This window comes from Nothobranchius furzeri, chromosome 14, assembly GCF_043380555.1.
Source record: "Nothobranchius furzeri strain GRZ-AD chromosome 14, NfurGRZ-RIMD1, whole genome shotgun sequence".
Classification (NCBI taxonomy): Eukaryota; Metazoa; Chordata; class Actinopteri; order Cyprinodontiformes; family Nothobranchiidae; genus Nothobranchius; species Nothobranchius furzeri.
Window position 1 is genome coordinate 57,872,529 of NC_091754.1, and position 17,360 is coordinate 57,889,888.

Sequence of the window (17,360 nt, forward strand, 5' to 3'; positions counted from 1 at the left end):
ACACACACACACACGCGCGCGGGTGTGTGTGTGTGTGTGTGTGTGTGTGTGTGTGTGTACATATATATAAAGATATAAAGTATGTATATGTGAAGAGTATGTTTAGTTTACTTTGGAACTTTATTTCTTAAAAAAAATGTGTTCAGTTTATTGAGCCAGATGAGTGAAAACAAGTTTTTGATATTGTCTTCATTAATGGTAAACATTAAATGTTTTGAATAAGAAAAAAACCAAAGGAGTAATCAGTGATTTTCAGTAAACTATCTTTTTGACTGTTAACATTTTTTTATATTTAATTATCACAAAAAATATTAATTTATAATAAGTAACAGCAAAAATAATTCATTAGTAGGAGTGTGTCAGTGCAAAAGTTTCCTTTCAGGTGCCTAAAAGAAAAATGTTCTGAGAATAAAAATAGATTTTCTACCGACGACTTGTCCTTGAAGTCCCGAGTGCACTTTCAGCTGTCTGGAAAACTAATTCAGGAATAAATATTTACTAAAACATTTAAGTTCTTTTCATACTTGCTGGAGAAATTTCATGCAAAGCTAATCATCACCGCACACCCATGAATTAGTGGAATGTGTTAGCGTCACTGGCACATCACACATCAGAGGCATGAACAAACAGAACAAAGTGCAACCTGTGAATAACAAAAGCTGTGAAACTGACACTTCCTGGAATGCACGATGCTCCGAAGTTTCAAGGAAAACTTCAGATAAAAGTCAACAAAGAGAAGCAATGAGAATCCTTCCAGTTTTAGCTTGCAGGCGATGCCTTCAAATCCCATCACAGACAGCGAGTTAAACACACGACATGCCTGTTTAGTGTCCTCATGCCGCACCGCTCCGTTTACCCGCCACAAAGGTCTCCTGCTGGTGCGTTACGACCTGTGAAGTCCTCTGTTCTGTGACGCTAAATCTCAGGTTCTGGAAAACTCCTTGGCTCTCGGCCCATGACTGCTGGAAGTTCCTCAGCAGTTCCTCTGTAGAGGCCTCGGGTGGCACAGGGACAGCTGGAACGCTTCCCCTCACAACATCTGCGTATGACGGAGGGCTACCTCGAATCATAGAGCTCCCAGAATGCACCTCACTCCTCGTCTCTCTTGTCACGCTTCCCAAGTTGTCGTAGCTGCAGAATTGCTCAGTGACTGAAGTTGTTTCTGAGTGATGCGCTGGTGCAGAATGGGCCGATTCAGGTTCTCTTCTCTCTATTTGTTCTCTAAGTTCTCTGGCTGCCTGAGAACCGTGCTCTCCTGTCTCAAACACGTCCTTTATGGCTTTCACGGTGAATATTGGAATCTCTTCCGATCTTGGACTGTGGACCTCCACTTCCGCATCTTCTGTGTCACTCCCCAGCCTCTCCGATATCACAATGGGCTCTTTTCTCGCGTACACTTTTGGTTGAGGAGATTCAAATTTGTTCACAAGTTTGGTTAAATCAACTCTTGGTAGATCCTCTCGCAGAAGGTCAATGGCTACGGCCTCACCGGCGTCCTCTGCATCAGGTCCGAGACGTTCAGGGATGTCAATCGGATCTTTCCGGATGTACGTTTTGTTCACCTCGGCCTTCTGCGCCTCCTCAAAGAAACTCTTTTTGTCTTTAACTGTCATCATGGAGTCCACCATCTCCATGACATCCGTTGACCCATGCTCACACCTATCAGTGGGAGTTTCCCTGTCGTCAAACGGGGAAGACTGCTCCCTTTCAGCAGCCAAACACTCCGGCGCCGGCATGGGAGGAGGTGGGGTCATTCCACGGGAAAGCTTGGCGGTGGTATCCCTCAGTTTCATCAGTTTGTCTGAGCGGCTGAGGGTGGGAGACGGCGTGGCCCTGCTGAATGTAGGTGTGTATGATTTACGAGGTGGCGGTGGGGGTGTCCCTACTGACTTGTAAGGTGGAGGAGACGGAGTCACTCTCAAGGGTGACTCGATTCTCCTCGATTCAATCGTGATATAAGTAGGCGAGGGCGTGCGGATGCTAGCTAACGGAGAGGATATTCTCTGAGCGGGCGCGTCACTTAGGTCGTGAGAGCTTTTAGTTTCGTGAAGTAACCTTTTCTCTTCCTTCTTCTCTGTTTTGGACGAGGCTATGCTAACCGTTGATGCCTTCGAAGTCGCCCCAGCGAGCGGTTTCTTGTCTGGGGTGGTAGGTACCTTTGGCGCCTCCTCTTTCATCTCCTTTTCCACAACGCTTTTCTCCAAACTGGTGACTTTTGTTTGAATGATACTTTTCATATAAGCCAGCATCTCTTTCAGCTTTTTCTTGCTTTGCCGTTTAGCAAGTTCGCCTAGATTCTTTTTCTCCTCCAAGCCCATTACCCAAGCAGGGACTTCCTGTATGACGGCCATGACGGTGCTGGAGTCTATTCTGCTCGGCGTGCCCTCCAGCTCTTTTAGTTGAACAACTAGCTTCTGCATCGCAGTGCATTTCTCTTCAGCCGACGTCTCCTCTGACTGAGCCTCATCTTTATGGGCCGTTTTGCTCGTACCTTTGAGCGCCGCGTCCTTCGAGTCAACTTTGGACTTTTCTGCCTTATGTGTCTCTTTTGCGTGTAGCCTGGTTTGCTGCTGCTGCACATGAACGGCCTCTTGCTTCTGCTGAAACACTCTCTCAGTGACAACAACCTCCTCGTGCCTCTGGATGTGCTCCGCCTTCACGCTTTGATGACTGTGGGACGCCAAAACAAGGTCCTGCCCTTGATGAGTCGGCACAGATGCTATCTTGGTCATCTTAGCTCCTGAAACGCTAACTGATGACGACGGCTTTTTTTCCGCCTCCTTTTTTTGCACCTGCTTTCCCCTTTTCGCCTGAGCCTTCACTTCCACCTCCGTCACCGGTGACGACACCTGTATTTTATTCTCTTTAACTTCTGTTTTCATCTCGGTTCTCGCCGCAGTCAGCCGACTGCTTTCCAAATCGACTTTTGATTCAGCTTTCTGCGACGCCATACCTTTTTCCTGCTGTGAATGTGTTTCGCTTTTTATTATTCCCGTCTGCCCAGAACTGTCAGACTTCTCTTCATTCTTCTCTGTTGGCATCTTAAACGTTTTCACTTTGAAACTCGGAGTTACCTTTGGAATTTTAGTGGGCTGAGAGGGACCGGTTTTCACCTCCTGCGACAGAGGCACATTATTATTCTTTACGTCCTCCGTTTTCAGTGTGACCGCGGGCTGGCTTTGAAGATTTACGTCGTCCTGGACGGCGCTGTGTGTGGCAGTGATGGACCTGCTGCTGGACGTCTTAATAAACCGCTGCTGCTCCGTGACTGAAGAAGCGACCACGCTCGAGCATGACTGCATTTCCTTTTCTGAGGCCTGATGACAAGACTGAGATCCAGAAACGCCGGCTGAGGGTGGGGCTTTTTCACACGCTTGCTTTTGATCGAAGGACACTTTTGAAGATGCAGAGGTGGACTTTTTATTCACGACGGAGATCGAGGGTTTGCTCAGAGGGATTTGGGAAGGGCATTTCTTGGCAGGTGCCTCCTTTACTAATATTTCATCTTGACTTATGACTTTTGTCATCACTTCTTTCTCAGTGTTATCTGCTGCAGACGGCTCTGCGCCAGCAGCAGGTGATTGTGTACTGAGCGGTGGTGAAGTGGGAGTAGAAGCTGTACTTTTGTCTGTTTCCTCTTTCTCCTGCATCTGTTGACGATACCGTTCCTCTGCGAGCATGAGAGGCGTTTTGAATTTGCGAGCGAAGGGTTTCGCCTTAGGAGCTGGAGCTGGGTCAGGAGGTGAGGGCAGTTTAAGGGGAGGAGCAAACACTTTTTTGGGTGGTTGTGGGCTTTGTTTTAGCTCTGGTTTAATCACTGGGGTGCTTGGGATTCTCGTTGGTGACACTGCTACTGTTTTTGTCTGGCTAACCATCTTGGTTTGTAGGACTTTTTCGTGTTTTGCCTCCTGAACTTGAGTTTCCTCTTTACTTGATGCTGGTGCTGCTGCTTCTTGGCCAGGAGGAGGCTGAGAGGAAGCCGGAGGAGGAGCTGGTTGCTTTTTTTGCCACTTGGGTTTAACTTGGAGCTGCTTGGGTGGCTCCGGCTGCTTGGCCTCTTTAAACAAATGTTTACCAAAAGGCTTTCCTTGCTTTGCAGGAGGAAGCTGAGGTAACGCATTGAGCTCTTGCTGTGATGGAGGTGGAGGGAGAAAATCCTGTCCACCTGCAGAGGACAGTGGAGGGGGCGGAGGTGGGAAAAACTCAGGCTCAGACTTTACGCATTCCATGGGTGGAGGAGGCGGGGGAGGTGGGGGAGGCAGATCACTGTCCTCCCTCATGATAAGAAGCCTGGATGTGGGTGATGCGGGGCTCTCTGTCACTGGAGATGGCGGCGGGGGAAGCGAGAACTCCGACTCAGAGGGCGGAGGTGGCGAGGAGGGTGGAGGGGGGAAGTGAATCTCAGGTGTGGCCTTTTTGACCGCTCCCTTCCCTTTAGTGTCGAGGTTCCGATATTCACTCTTCAGGTTTTTGATGCTCTGCTTCTGAGCGAGCACCTTCTGCTCTGAGACGGTCTGCACCACCGTCTTCTCCGTCGCTGCAGTCAGCACCTGTTTGCTTGTTTTCGTCTCGCGTATCTGTTTGCTCGAGACGTTTGTCTGCGTTGTGTTTTGCACCCCTTTCATCAGAGCCGCGTCGACAGCTTTACTCTCTGTTTGATCATGAATAGTCTTTTGTGTGTTCTTTATCGTAATAGGCTTAGGAGCTTGTACTTTCTGTGGGGGCACCACTTTGTCCTTCTGTTCTTCTCTGCTCTTCTGATGAGAGGCCCCGGCAGGATTGCCTGTTTTGACTACAGCGACAGAGTGGTCCTCTTGAGTTATTACCTGCGTTTTCACAGATTTGCTTTCATGGTGCCTCTGTGACTCACTGCTCTGTGAGAGGTTTTTCACCACGGGGGCTGCAGCGAGTGCTACTTCCTCACTCTGCTCCTCATGCATGCTTTCATGCTCCATTTGCTTTACAGTTGATGGATTTTTCATGGGCATTTTTGCCTTCTTAGGAGGATGCACACGTTTCTTGTTTGAATACTGCTTCTTCTGCATCAGGCACTTTATAGCACCCTGAACATCTCCCTTAACAACCTCTTCTTTTTCCACCTGTGTTGTCTCCTGCCCCTCGTAAAGACATTTGATGGACGTTTTCACGTCTCCTTCAACGCTGCCTCTGCGTTGAGATCTCGGCGAAGTGGTTGGCTCGAGCAAAAGCTGAATGGTGGCTTTAACGTCCCCTTGTTCGCTGACTTGGTGCTGATAAGTCTTTTTCTCACTCGTGGCCTCGTGTAAACTCTGCATGGCCGTGTGAATGTCTCCTCTGACAATCTCCTCTTTTGCCATCTCTTTCACCACTTGTTTCGCCTCCTCCAGGGATTTCAGGGTCCCTTTGATATTTCCCGGAACTAAATCTTCAACACTTGCGTCCGTTTTGGCAGTTGCAGATTTCTCCAGTGACTGAAGGGCACCTCTGATGTCTCCTCTGATAATTTCAGGCTTTTCCATTTCCTTGGCTTGATGCTTTGCCTCTTCGAGGAACTTCAAAGTCATTGGTATGTCCCCTTTCACCACCTCTTCTTTCTCTATGATCACTTTCTGATTGATAGCCTGGGACAGTGAATCTAAAGCTGCACTAAGGTCACCTTTAACAATGTCTTTCTCCAGGTTTCGGTACGTAACATTGGGCTCTGCCATGAACACCTTGACAATGCCGTCTACGTCTCCTGGAACGATGTCGTCCTCTGCCACAGTGCGGCCTATCTGCTGCTGATTCTTCCTTAACAAAATCTTTGTTTCTTCAATGTCGCCACCTATGATGCTCTCCTTTTGCACCTCTACTTGAGTTTCCTCAGACTGAAACTGTTTGAGATAATCCAAGGCCCCTGACTCAATGCACGTAGTGTAGAAGCTAACATTTCCTCTTTCCGTGTCTCCGACCCGTATCTTTTTAGGATCATCTTCTCCTGAGTTGGAGAGTAGACGCTGAAGTGTCTTGCTGACGTTCCCTTGAATTATTTCCTCCTTCCCCATGCTGACGTTCTCCTCCTTGTTCAGAAGCGAATAGATCGTCATCCTCACATCGCCTTTTTCATCTTCCTGAATCAGAATCCCACGCTTGGAGGAGCCTTCATTCTTGAGCAGGTTGCTCATCGCCTCCTGGATGTCCCCGCGGATAATCGCTTCTTTCTCAACATTCATTTCTTTCTCCTGGTTGAAAAGCCGCTTCACTGTGGTGTTAATGTTCCCTCGTTCCTGCTCGTCAACCGTTACGACCCTTTCAGTGGTCTCCCTGTTGTTTAGAAGGTTCATCATGATGTTGCTCAGATCTCCTCTAATGATCTCTTCTTTTTGGATTTGCGGAGCCTCTTGGTTCATGAGTTTGTACTTTGCCATGCGGACGTCGCCGATTTCATCTGCCTCAATGAGAATACCCTGTGAACTGACCATTTTCTGGCAGTAAAGCTCCTCGAGAGTCTCTTTAACACTCTTACCAATAATTTCCGTTTTCTCCACGCTGCTCTCGTTGAACTGGTTTAACGGAGTGGTTTCAAAAAGCCATGTGGTCATCTTTACATCGGCCTGTGGGATCTCCTCCTTTGCCACGACAGTCTGTGTGCCACCACACTCTTTGATTGTGTCAAGGGGGTTCTTCTCAAAAAGCCACACAGACTGCTTGACATCACCTTTCATCACCTCCTCTTTAGTAACTCTCTCCATGCCGTCGTACTCTTCGCCGTCGCCTCGAATTTCATCGATCGTGCGGGTTTCGAACATCCACGTGGCGGATCTGACGTCGCCTTTTTGGATTTCGCTCACACTCACCGTTCTGACGTACTTTTGAGACATCTCATCGGTCTCGAATCTCTGCTTATTTGTCTTCACATCGCCGCCTTGAATGTCTGCTACTATCCTCGACCTCACTTTGATGTCTTCTGTTATTTCATCAATGGGTTGAGTTTCAAACCTCCAGCGGGCAGAGTTAACGTCTCCTTTGTTAATACCTTCCTCCGTCACAGCTTTAATAACGTAGACCTCTTCTGAGTCTCTAATCGAATCCAGGGGCTTTGTCTCAAACAGCCACCGTGCCCCCACCACGTCCCCTCTCATAATTTCTTCTTTGGTAACCGTGGTTACTTCATGATAATGGCCCTCCTTATCCCGGATGGCGTAGAGTGGTTGAGTTTCAAACATCATGGTGTAATTTTTCACATCTCCCTTCTCTGTGTCTTCTCTAAAGATGCTAGTGAGTTTCGATACGTCCGTTAGAGAGGACTCCTCTCTGATTTTATCTAGAGAATAAGTCTCAAAAGTAAAACGCCCCTTGTTGACGTCACCGCCCTGGACATCGGTCACGGTCCGAACCTCCCTCGCCTTCGTGATATCATCAGTGATGGCATCGATTGGCTGATTTTCAAACATCCAGGTACAATTGACCACGTTCCCCTTCTGGATGTCCTCGGCCTGCTGCTTCTTCAGCCGCTGCATCGTTTCCTCTGAGGTGGAGCTCATGATGTCAGAGGAGCGATTCTCAAAGATGTACTTCATCCTGGAAACATCACCTGACTGGACGTCGATCTCTGTGACTCTCCTGAAAGAGCCGCTGTCCTCGCTCACAATGTTCTCCAGGTTCTCCGTTTCAAACAGGAAGCGAGCCATTTGCACGTCCTTTCCCTGAATGTCCTCCTGCTTTACTGTGCAGGTTTTCAGAATCGTCTCACTCTCTGTGTGGTCACGAATGTTGTCAAGCGTCTGCGTCTCAAAAAGCCAGGTGCATGTTTTCACGTCACCTTTTTGCACTTCCTCCATGTCGGTCTCGCTCTTTTCCACCTTTTCGTACAGAACGTCCATCGGCTGGGTCTCAAAGAGCCACCTACAGGTTTTCACGTCCCCTTTCTCAATGTTGACGTATTCTTTAGTTTTGTGTTCTTCCTCCTCAACATTACTGAAGAACTTAATGGCATCGAGTGGTTGCGTTTCAAACAGCCACTTGGCTGTTTTGACGTCTCCAGACTCAACCTCCTGTTTGGAAATTCCTTTTATGATCTGGAATTTGTTGATGCTTTCGTCGAACTCGTCGATGGGGCGTGTTTCAAACATCCACCTGCAGCTGCGCACATCCCCCTTCACAATCTCCTCCCGCCTCACCGTCTTCACCTCGTGATAATGGCCAGAGCTGTCCTGCATGGCGTACATTGGGGCTGATTCAAAAAGTTCTCTGTTGGACCTAACAGAACCACTTTGAACACCTTCAACTTGGATTTTCTTTGTTCCTTCACATTTACTCAAATCCATAGTTTCAAACCTTTCTTTATAACTGATCACATCTCCTTTGTCCAGCGCTTCGATGTTGACCGTTTTTGTAATTTCCTTCTTCTCCTCTCTTATGCTTTCTAGCGGCTGGCTCTCAAAGACCCACTTCTGATGCCTTACATCCCCCTTCTCTTCTTCAGATGTTACCATTTTCTGAAGTTTTCCCACTTCAGGCAGCTCTTTCAGATTTTCCATGGGTACTGTTTCAAATAAATGCTTGGCTGATCGAACGTCACCCCCTACAATCTCCTCCACGACCGACGGTCGTGCATTGGTGTTATCCTTCAGTGTGTCCATTGGCTGAGTCTCAAAAACAAGACAGTGCTTCCTCACATCAGCTCCAACAACCTGTTCTTTTTGCTTTCTGGAGCACTCCCATTCCTCATCATTGATGGTGTCAAGTGTCTTTGTCTCAAAAAGCCACCTGCCCTTGTTCACGCCTCCTTGAAAGTCGTTCTCCATGGAAATGCCACATATCAGCTTTACCTTGGTAGGGTCTTTGTTGATCATGTCTAAAGCCTGGGTTTCAAACATCCACCGTGAGGTCTTCACGTCTCCCTTCTCCGTCTCCTCCCTGCGGATTGTGGTGATTTCCAGCATCTCTCCCGAGTCTCCTCTGATGACACACATGGGCTGCGTCTCAAACCTACGGGTGGTCATCTTCACCCCGCCTTTAACCTCTTCCAGCTCCGACTTCAAGCTCAGGAAGTGATTCTCCTCGATGGTTTCTGTTTTACCCAGGGAATCCAGATGCTGGGTCTCAAAGAGGTACCTGGCGGTTTTTACATCACCACCAGTGATGTCTTTAGTGACAACGCAGCACATCTCCTGTTCATCTTCTTGATAAATCCTATTTAGGCAATCCAGCGGCTGAGTTTCAAAAAGCCAGGTTGCGGTACGGACATCTCCTCTTGCCAGGTCCGTCTGTTTCTGAGAATGCTCGGTGTCCTCTGCAGCCTCGGTCCCGAGAGCGTCCATGGGCTGAGTCTCAAACATCCAAGCTGTATACCTGACATCCTTGCCAGCAATGATTTCCTGTTGAGCAATATTCTTCCCCTCACTTTCATCTGGGGAATCGTCTTTGATTGCGTCTAAGGGCTTGTTTTCGAACATCCAGCGCATTGTTTGCACTTCACCTTTGAGGATCTCTTCCCACTCCAGGTATTCGCTGTCGGGGCTTGAGCATTCACCGGAGCTGTTGTCGTCATTTTCAAACATGTGGCGCACCTGCTGGACATCACCTGTCGTCTCTGCGCTCTCAAATGCTGCCTTTTCTGCTTCAGAGAGCTGACTCATAAAATCTTCCTCAAGGTTTTTGCGCACTTCCGGATGTATGTGCTTGTAGAGGCGCTTCAGCTCAGCCATGCTCTTGTGTTTGAAGTACTGCTCCTTATTAAAAGTGCACTTCTGTTGGGAGGTCTTCTCCTGAGACTGAGAAGAGTATTCAGAGACTTCTTGTGACAGCTGAGGCAGGTCTGCCGGCGGGGGAGGGAAACGTTCTGTTGCCTCTTGATTCAGAGATGAGGTGGATGCTACAGACGAAGCAGCCATTGTTTTAACGGTGGACGAGGTGTTGTAGCTAGACGCAGTGGACATTTTGGACGACTGGTTAACCGGGGCCCACTGAAACTGGCTGAAATCCACATCAACCTTTGGTTTACACATTAGTCCAGTCGTGGGGAAATGAAGGAAGGAGAGAATTGTTAGAAAATTCTGATCAGTTCTCTTTGGAAATCCTAAAGGAAAGACAACAGAAGCTGAAGGTAATTTAAGATGCAAGTTTTGATATAAAAACTTCTATTTCAGATGTAAAATCAACTCTAATTAGGACGTGAATGCATTCAAAATAGTAAAAATTACACATTTTTATCCAAACGCTCTCATAATTACGGTCTTGATTGAAATATTTGCTAAACTGTAGGCAGTAATGGTAATTCTTGTAATTCAGTGATTATCTTTGTGCAAAAGGTTGCAGCTTCTGCCTGTTTTATGACAAGAGCTTCAAATGTCTTAACCAATCCAATTTAGCCCCACACCAGCCCGCGGCACGCACAATTTCCTTTCGATGATTTCCTGATGTGGCCTCATCTTCGTACTGATGCGCCATCAAAAAACACACAAACTATGATCTTTTTAGATAAACAGACAGGATCATTACCTTCACTGCCTTCGCTGGTGCAGCTTCCTCAATCGTTTTTTCATACTGCTGCTTCAAAGCCTGAGTGGAAACCTTTGGTAGGTCCTCCCCTCCAACAAGCATAACTGAATTAGACACGAGAAGAAGGCTGCCTCATTAAGTCATTCAAAGTGAGGAGGCTCAGGGGAATAGGAAAAGGAAATAAATCATTTCATTAAAAACCCGAGTAGTTTTCGTTTTCTGTAACCATGCAGCTGTGATTGCCCAATTTCCACTCCCCAACATTCCACCTTCCTGACTTTGCCCTTATTAGATTTGCTGCTGTGAGCTGAATAGGAAATCATCTGCTCTGTAACGCCTTTACCGAGCTCATCCCTTATTCTGCCCCATAGCAGGAATGATCATTAATATACAGGACACAAGCGGCGCTGTGTTAAAAACGTAAAAATTACAATATAAAAGGCATGAGCAGCATCACCTGTCTCACTGGAATGGTTCCCATAACTGCTGGCCACGGTGCTGTGGTGGATCACCTGTAGAAAAGATGGCAGAAGATCTTTAATGGACACTAACTTGTTTTTAATCAGTCACAAATGACAAGCTTTGCATTAACTTGATTTAATTGAGTTTAGAAGAAAAAAATTATTCTGAGGATGCTTGGAAGTGTGCAGCTGTTTTCTGAAATTATAACATCAAATTTGTCCAGTAAGGCCCAAGAACAATTTGGAAATTAGATTTGGGAATGTGTCAGCTGATGAAAGCTAATGTTAGCCTAATGCCGTTTTCGCTCCAAACGTGAGCGGACCTCAGCAGAAAGCTCTTTATTACTGGAGAGTTTGACCCAAACTTGGGAGAGGGGACAGTTTCAGAGCTCAGTGTAGAAGGATAGTTTTCAGAAGTTTTTGCAAAGGTGCAATGACATCATCACTCTCTATTGGTTGGGCATAGCTTAAAGGTAAAATGTTCAAAATCTGTGATTTTGTACAAGTGTTAAAGATACAAGCTCAGTTATCTCAAGTCCAACTTTCCATGATCCTTTTAAACTTTAAATGATGTAAAATCTGTTATACACAGAGTATATAATAAAGATACAAAGTTTCACATGAAAACAATAATAATGATAATCTGAATTCCACTGCGGTTTCGGTGGAAATTGTTGTTTCACAAATTTTGCCTAAGATTCTGCTACCTAACGTGACAGCCCAGATTTTCCAATTAAGACATATTTTCTGTACGAAATAAACATTTTAATGTCTCTCTCTTTAAAGTAACACTAAATATGTTTTCTAAACTTTAAGCTGGAGCTTTGACCAGTATCATATCGGTCACTGCTGCCCTCTGCTGGCCAAATACTGCACTTAGTTTTGTGGAGTAGGTAGGTGCTCTAAAGCTTGGTTTATGCTTGACGCCTCCGCGAGGTTCGCACGGCTCCGCGTGGCACAATAGCGTCATTTTAACAACCACCTCCTCCACCGCGCCTCCGCATGGCCAAAATTTTCCGCATTGTGCACCTAGGAAATTTTCTAACCACGCGGACAGTCGGACGCGGAAAAACATGGCGGACTGGCAAGAACTAGTATGGCAGAGGTTCGTAAATACAGACATTTGTATGATTCAGCTCTCAAAGATCACCGTGATCAACATGTTGTTAATAATTCTTGGAGAGAAATAGCTCGCACTGTCGGAAAAGACGAGGACGCTGTTAAAAAATGCTGGAATGCCATGTTGTAAACAACAGTAATTTTTACTTCTACTATGGTGTAGTGTTGGATGCATGCCGTAGAGCTCCATGCTGCCCCCTACAGTTTGGGAGAATATTGGCTCACCGCAGAGACAAGCCGCATGAACCATAAACGCTGCAAGTTGTGAAGCGCGTTCCATCCGCGAGCCGCATCACCAAGCGGAAAGTAAATGCGTCAAGCATAAACCAAGCTAAATGGGGGAATCTCTTTACCTGCTTTAAAGGAGTCATCACCTGAAATTCTCACTTTTCCACTTGAATAAGTATATATAATGGCTTCCTAATGATTTTTCACGGGCCGGGAAGCCCATATTTATGCTTTGCTTCTTCAACCAGCCCACGTGCACTCCACACGCATGCGCACTCCAAAACAAAATCTTGATTTCTGGCCTTGATGCTGTCACAAAGGCAGGATGTACAGTACCATATATGGACAGCACAGAGCAACGCAGCCATAGATCGCACGGCTTCGCTTCCCCCGTGAAATTGGGAGAATAGAAAATGTCGAAGCGAGTTTCACATGTGAGCTGCTCAGTTGTTGACTGCCAAACTCCTCACATAAATGAGTTTGTTTTACCAAAATCGGACCACTCTACCAGGAACACGTGGATTGATTTTATTTTTAGTGGTGCTGTTCTCAAAACTTTCCCCACTAGTATTGGTGTCAGTGCTAGCCATTTTAAGCCAGAATGCAAAAAAACATTTGGGGCAATAAGAGGTGAAGATGGCATCGAGGATTCTTCTAGAAAGAGGGGCCATTCCAACATGAGAAACTTGCCTGAAATTCAAACGTTTAGGCAGAAGTATGTTATTTTGGAGAGAGATCCTGAAGCGAAATCTACGGTGCCAACACCCCTCAACCAATCAATGCGCCTCTCGTTTGCATTATTATAATGTCTGCTTAAATGTCGCGTGTGCTCTCGCGAGAAAACTTTTCCTTTACAAAAGGGGATAGAAAATCACTTTTTATTTTATTTTTCCAATACAAAATATTTTTGACTATAATTTGATGTAGACATCCATGGTAGTAACTTTAAGGTTGTTAGCTGTTATGCGAGCAGTTAGCTTTTTCAATTCACTGATTGTCAATAAAAGCACAAAAAGAAAAAAGTAGCTTTTTTGTTGGAATTATGATGGAGTCTGGAAGTTAAAGTAAGAGAGTAATGTCTTTGTAGGCAAAGGAAAGAGCTAATACTAGAGTGAACATCAGCATGATCTACACTAGTTTGAGGAAGCTAAAAGAGGCTACAAAACCACGGAATGATGATGACCTGGCTTTGTTGCCACTGGACTTGTAAGTAATAATATATTTTGTCCAACAGTATGGATCTTTTTACTTTGTGGTTTATTTCAGTATTAGCTGGCTCACGTAAGTGTTAGCTAGTTGTTATCGCAGTTGTGATTCCACTTTCAGCAGGCACAGGACCCCATCTAGAGGTGGAAAAATGTGTTACAACTTTAAGCACTTTTCCGCACTTCCGTTCTTACGGCTGTAAACGATGCCTCTTGCTCGTGAATGCACACCTTTGGCCAGTCAACTGAGACAAAACACATTGTTTTACAGTTAATGTTTTCATGTTATGCTCTTTATTTAAAGAGATATCTACAAATGTCGTCTCGTAGCGCCTCGCTAACAATTTACAATGCTCAAGTCAAATTTCAACGGGGCTCTACAGGTGGGCCTGGCAAAAAAAACAAGCTGCTGCTTCAATATGAGCCACACACGCTAGTCATGAGTTGGGTAGAAATACCTCTTGTCGAGAGTGGGTTGTTGCAGGAACAATCTCTCTTGCACTGCTTCTTACTGTCACCTCAGAGGAGCTCGACATCTCCTGTCAGACACAGAGGAATGTGAACACGGACACAGAATCCCTCCCACGGTGCCGCATGTACAACCCCTCCAGCTCACAAGTGTCTGCACACAAACGCACGACAAGGTTTTATCACCTGCGAGCGGCAAGAAACAGTGGGAGGCTAAGTAATTTTTATATTGTGGAAGAGCTTAATAAAATCCCCTCTGTGGTCGATAACAAATGTTTTTCCATTACTGCGCTGCTTCCCAGGGAGCTGCTAAGTTAGAGCCTTGCCAGAGGAGGATTTCAGCATTGGGGAGAAAATGGTAATAAATTACGTAAAACCTGCTCAGAACTGCGTCAGGCACTTCCTCCTCTGAGATTCATGCAATTTAGAGGAGATGAAAGAGAAATGTGATGTTTTGGCTTGTTTGCTGTGATGTTAACATAAAAGATCCATGAAGGGTGGAGGTTTTCTGCTCTGAAACCGCTGTCAGCGCAATCAAACCTTCTGTTTCCTGATGTTAAATTGTTTGGATATTACACCTGCAACTGGTTTGCTGCTGCCACTGCACAGACGCAGCTTCTTGATGCAACTGATTTAGACATTTTCTCTTATGTAAAATTCAGCACTCGGCGAGCGTTGGACGGGTCCACTCTGCTCCTACGCTCCAGTGAGCAAAGAGGGAAATGCAAGACGGGGTGGAAACGACCTTCTTCATGAAGATCCGGCTCTCGTCTGAGGCTGCAGCTAACGCGTTCTGGCATTTCGCTCACGCACTCGGTGACAGCTTGGTGTAGACGAGCTGCGTTCAAGGGGCCCTCTTTGACTCGACCTGCTGGAAGGCCTCGGCCTCAGCAGCCGAGTTTCTCCCACGAAGAGCTTCAGGAGGGTAGATCTTTATTATTTTACTCTGACAAGAAAAGATGGAGGTGCTCTGTCTTCCTAGCACTCCTGGATTTAAAGCGGGGGAGTGAAATAAAATAAATGTCTCTTTAATCACTGTTCATGGATAAGCTGAACCCTAATATTACCTCACATCCGTTACTTTGTAACGTCACAAAATGGCCTGATTTTGGGATCCCACAGGTCAGAGCCACAGCCAGGTCAGCTTACCCCTGGCTATGACATAGCCTACCATATTTTCCCCTCACAGGAGACAGGAAGTCTACATGTACAGTGATCCCTCGCTACTTTGTGGTTCATTTATCGCGGATTAACGACTTCGCAGATTTTTTCTTTGGAGCCTTTTTCAAGGGAAATTCGCAGATTCGTGGTATTCTTCTATGCGAAATATCAAGAAATTCCTGGTTTTTTTCCATCAATTTCATCATAAAATTCACTTTTTGTAATAAAACTATAAAAAAAAACAAGTAAATTTTTTTTCTATGTAAAGGGAGGGTTTTAAAAGTCTGAATACTGAATACATACCTGTTAAATAAATACTGTAAATATGGTGTCCTTACTTCGCGGATTTTCACCTATCGCGGCCAGGTCTGGAACGCATCTACCGCGATAAACGAGGGATCACTGTAGTCCCTTTAAATCAGAGCCTGCTTCTTCACACCAGCTGGAATAAGAGCCTGACAGAGATAAACAATAACATTCTCTCCTCCAAGGTCCATCACAGAGAAACTCTTTTAAATGAACTCCTTTATTCCCAGAAGAAAAGAAGATTTTATAATTAAAAATGATCATTAAATGAACTTTTGTTATCACTACTTATAGTGATTGTAAAACAATGAAATGTTCATTGATCTGTGCTTAATGATTAGCATGTTTACTGGATGAGGTCATCACATGTGCACTCGCACAAAGACAGAGTAAGTTAAGTTAACGCATGGCACACAGTCACGTCAGGTCACCTGTTGCCCAGATTCATAGTCTCCAGATCAAAAGAGGGTGTATCTCTGAGATGCTTGGTAATGTCCTCAGACTTGTCAACTTCTGGTTGGCTAACCAAGATAACATCAATCTATTAAAACTAGTTTACTCTGGTTTTTCCTCAGTTCAAACAGGTCAACAGTTTGAGAGTTTTAGAGGAAACGCTTTGGACCGGCCATCTGAGCAAAGCCTCTTTTAACCAGCAAAGATTTTGACACGTTGTCAGAACGTTTTAAACCTTTTTTGAGCCTGCGAAGCTGAGAACAACAAGATAGCACCTGCAGAACAAAGCTGACGCAAAAACTCCTTCCGAGTTATTTTTAAGAAGCTCGGTTTCATCCATCCGTCGTGACCCGGGAGACATCTCTGGACTGAAAGGATTGGTACCTCCTCGGTACTCTACTGCCCTCCGGTGCCAGCGGTCATCCGACCCCTCTCTCTTTCGGATCCACAAGAGGGTCTCCGAATCCGGGTAATGTAGACACACAGATAGTGTCTGAATGTGGTTTTGATAATAACAACTTTAAAGCTTATTTGCAAACCAAATTATTTCCGTCCAGAACTCTTTCTAAGAAACGGAGATTATGACTCCATTACATTATATTCACACGTAAGTTCCAGACACCACCCTTTAGTTCACATCCACTCACAGTGAATGATAGTTGATCTGTCAAGTCTTAATTGTTTGTAAAATAAATTCTTATTTTTTCCTAAACCTGACTGTTTCTCGAATCAAAGCGAAGTGGGTACAATTCCTTAACGAATAAAATTATCCTAGAATCTTCTGATTAAAACAAATAAAGACCAGACAAATTGACATCCTATTTGTAAATAGAGTATTACAGCTTTTGGTCACAAGTAGTGTAAATAATAATAATAATAAATAGCTTAAAGGGACTTTTGAATTTTTTTGCTCGCGATCGCCCCCTCAGGCCAAAAGCGTAACGGCAGCTTCAATAGTAGGCTCGTGCACGAGGCTCGCATGCTGTACGTGCACACTCCTTAACGAAAATAACAGCTGACAATCAGCTCCGTGTGTGTGTGTGTGTGTGTGTGTGTGTGTGTGTGTGTGTGTGTGTGTGTGTGTGTGTGTGTGTGTGTGTGTGTGTGTGTGTGTGTGTGTGTGGCCCGGAGGACAGAGGACAGGAGAACACGCAGCTAATTAATTAAATAATTTGGTTCTGTACCTTTCTCTTCAGCACAGCCGACAAAGGTTTAAGATGGGTCAGTCCTCCTGCATGCTCAGATCATTCCCTTCCCTTGCTTGAAAAATTGTTCCAAAATGAAAGTTGAACCCACATCTTTTTTATCTGTGAATTCAATGCCGTTCGGCGAGTCTCAAATAAAAATTTGGGCATCTTACTGTAAAAATATACCATTAATGTAAAAAAGAAAATCTAAATAACAAATTGTGTTTGCACCTGGAGTTCAACTCAAGGCTTTTACATGAGAGTCCAACACCTTACTATGTGAGCTAAAGCACCAATGACATTCAGCCTAT

General features: G+C 45.3%; 1 protein-coding gene across 7 annotated transcripts in view; it reads right to left on the reverse strand.

Moving 5' to 3' along the window:
- The window catches only part of xirp2a (xin actin binding repeat containing 2a), a 114,289-nt gene that overhangs the window by 1,967 nt on the left and 94,962 nt on the right, over positions 1-17,360 (reverse strand). For all 7 annotated transcript variants that reach the window (XM_015952418.3, XM_015952419.3, XM_015952422.3 and 4 more), the window contains 4 exons: positions 13,933-14,013; positions 10,919-10,973; positions 10,462-10,565; positions 857-9,953 (listed from right to left, as the gene is read on the reverse strand). In XM_015952418.3, coding sequence (XP_015807904.3) covers positions 857-9,953; positions 10,462-10,565; positions 10,919-10,973; positions 13,933-14,013 — 9,337 coding nt within the window. The remainder of the gene's footprint in view (positions 1-856; positions 9,954-10,461; positions 10,566-10,918; positions 10,974-13,932; positions 14,014-17,360) is intronic.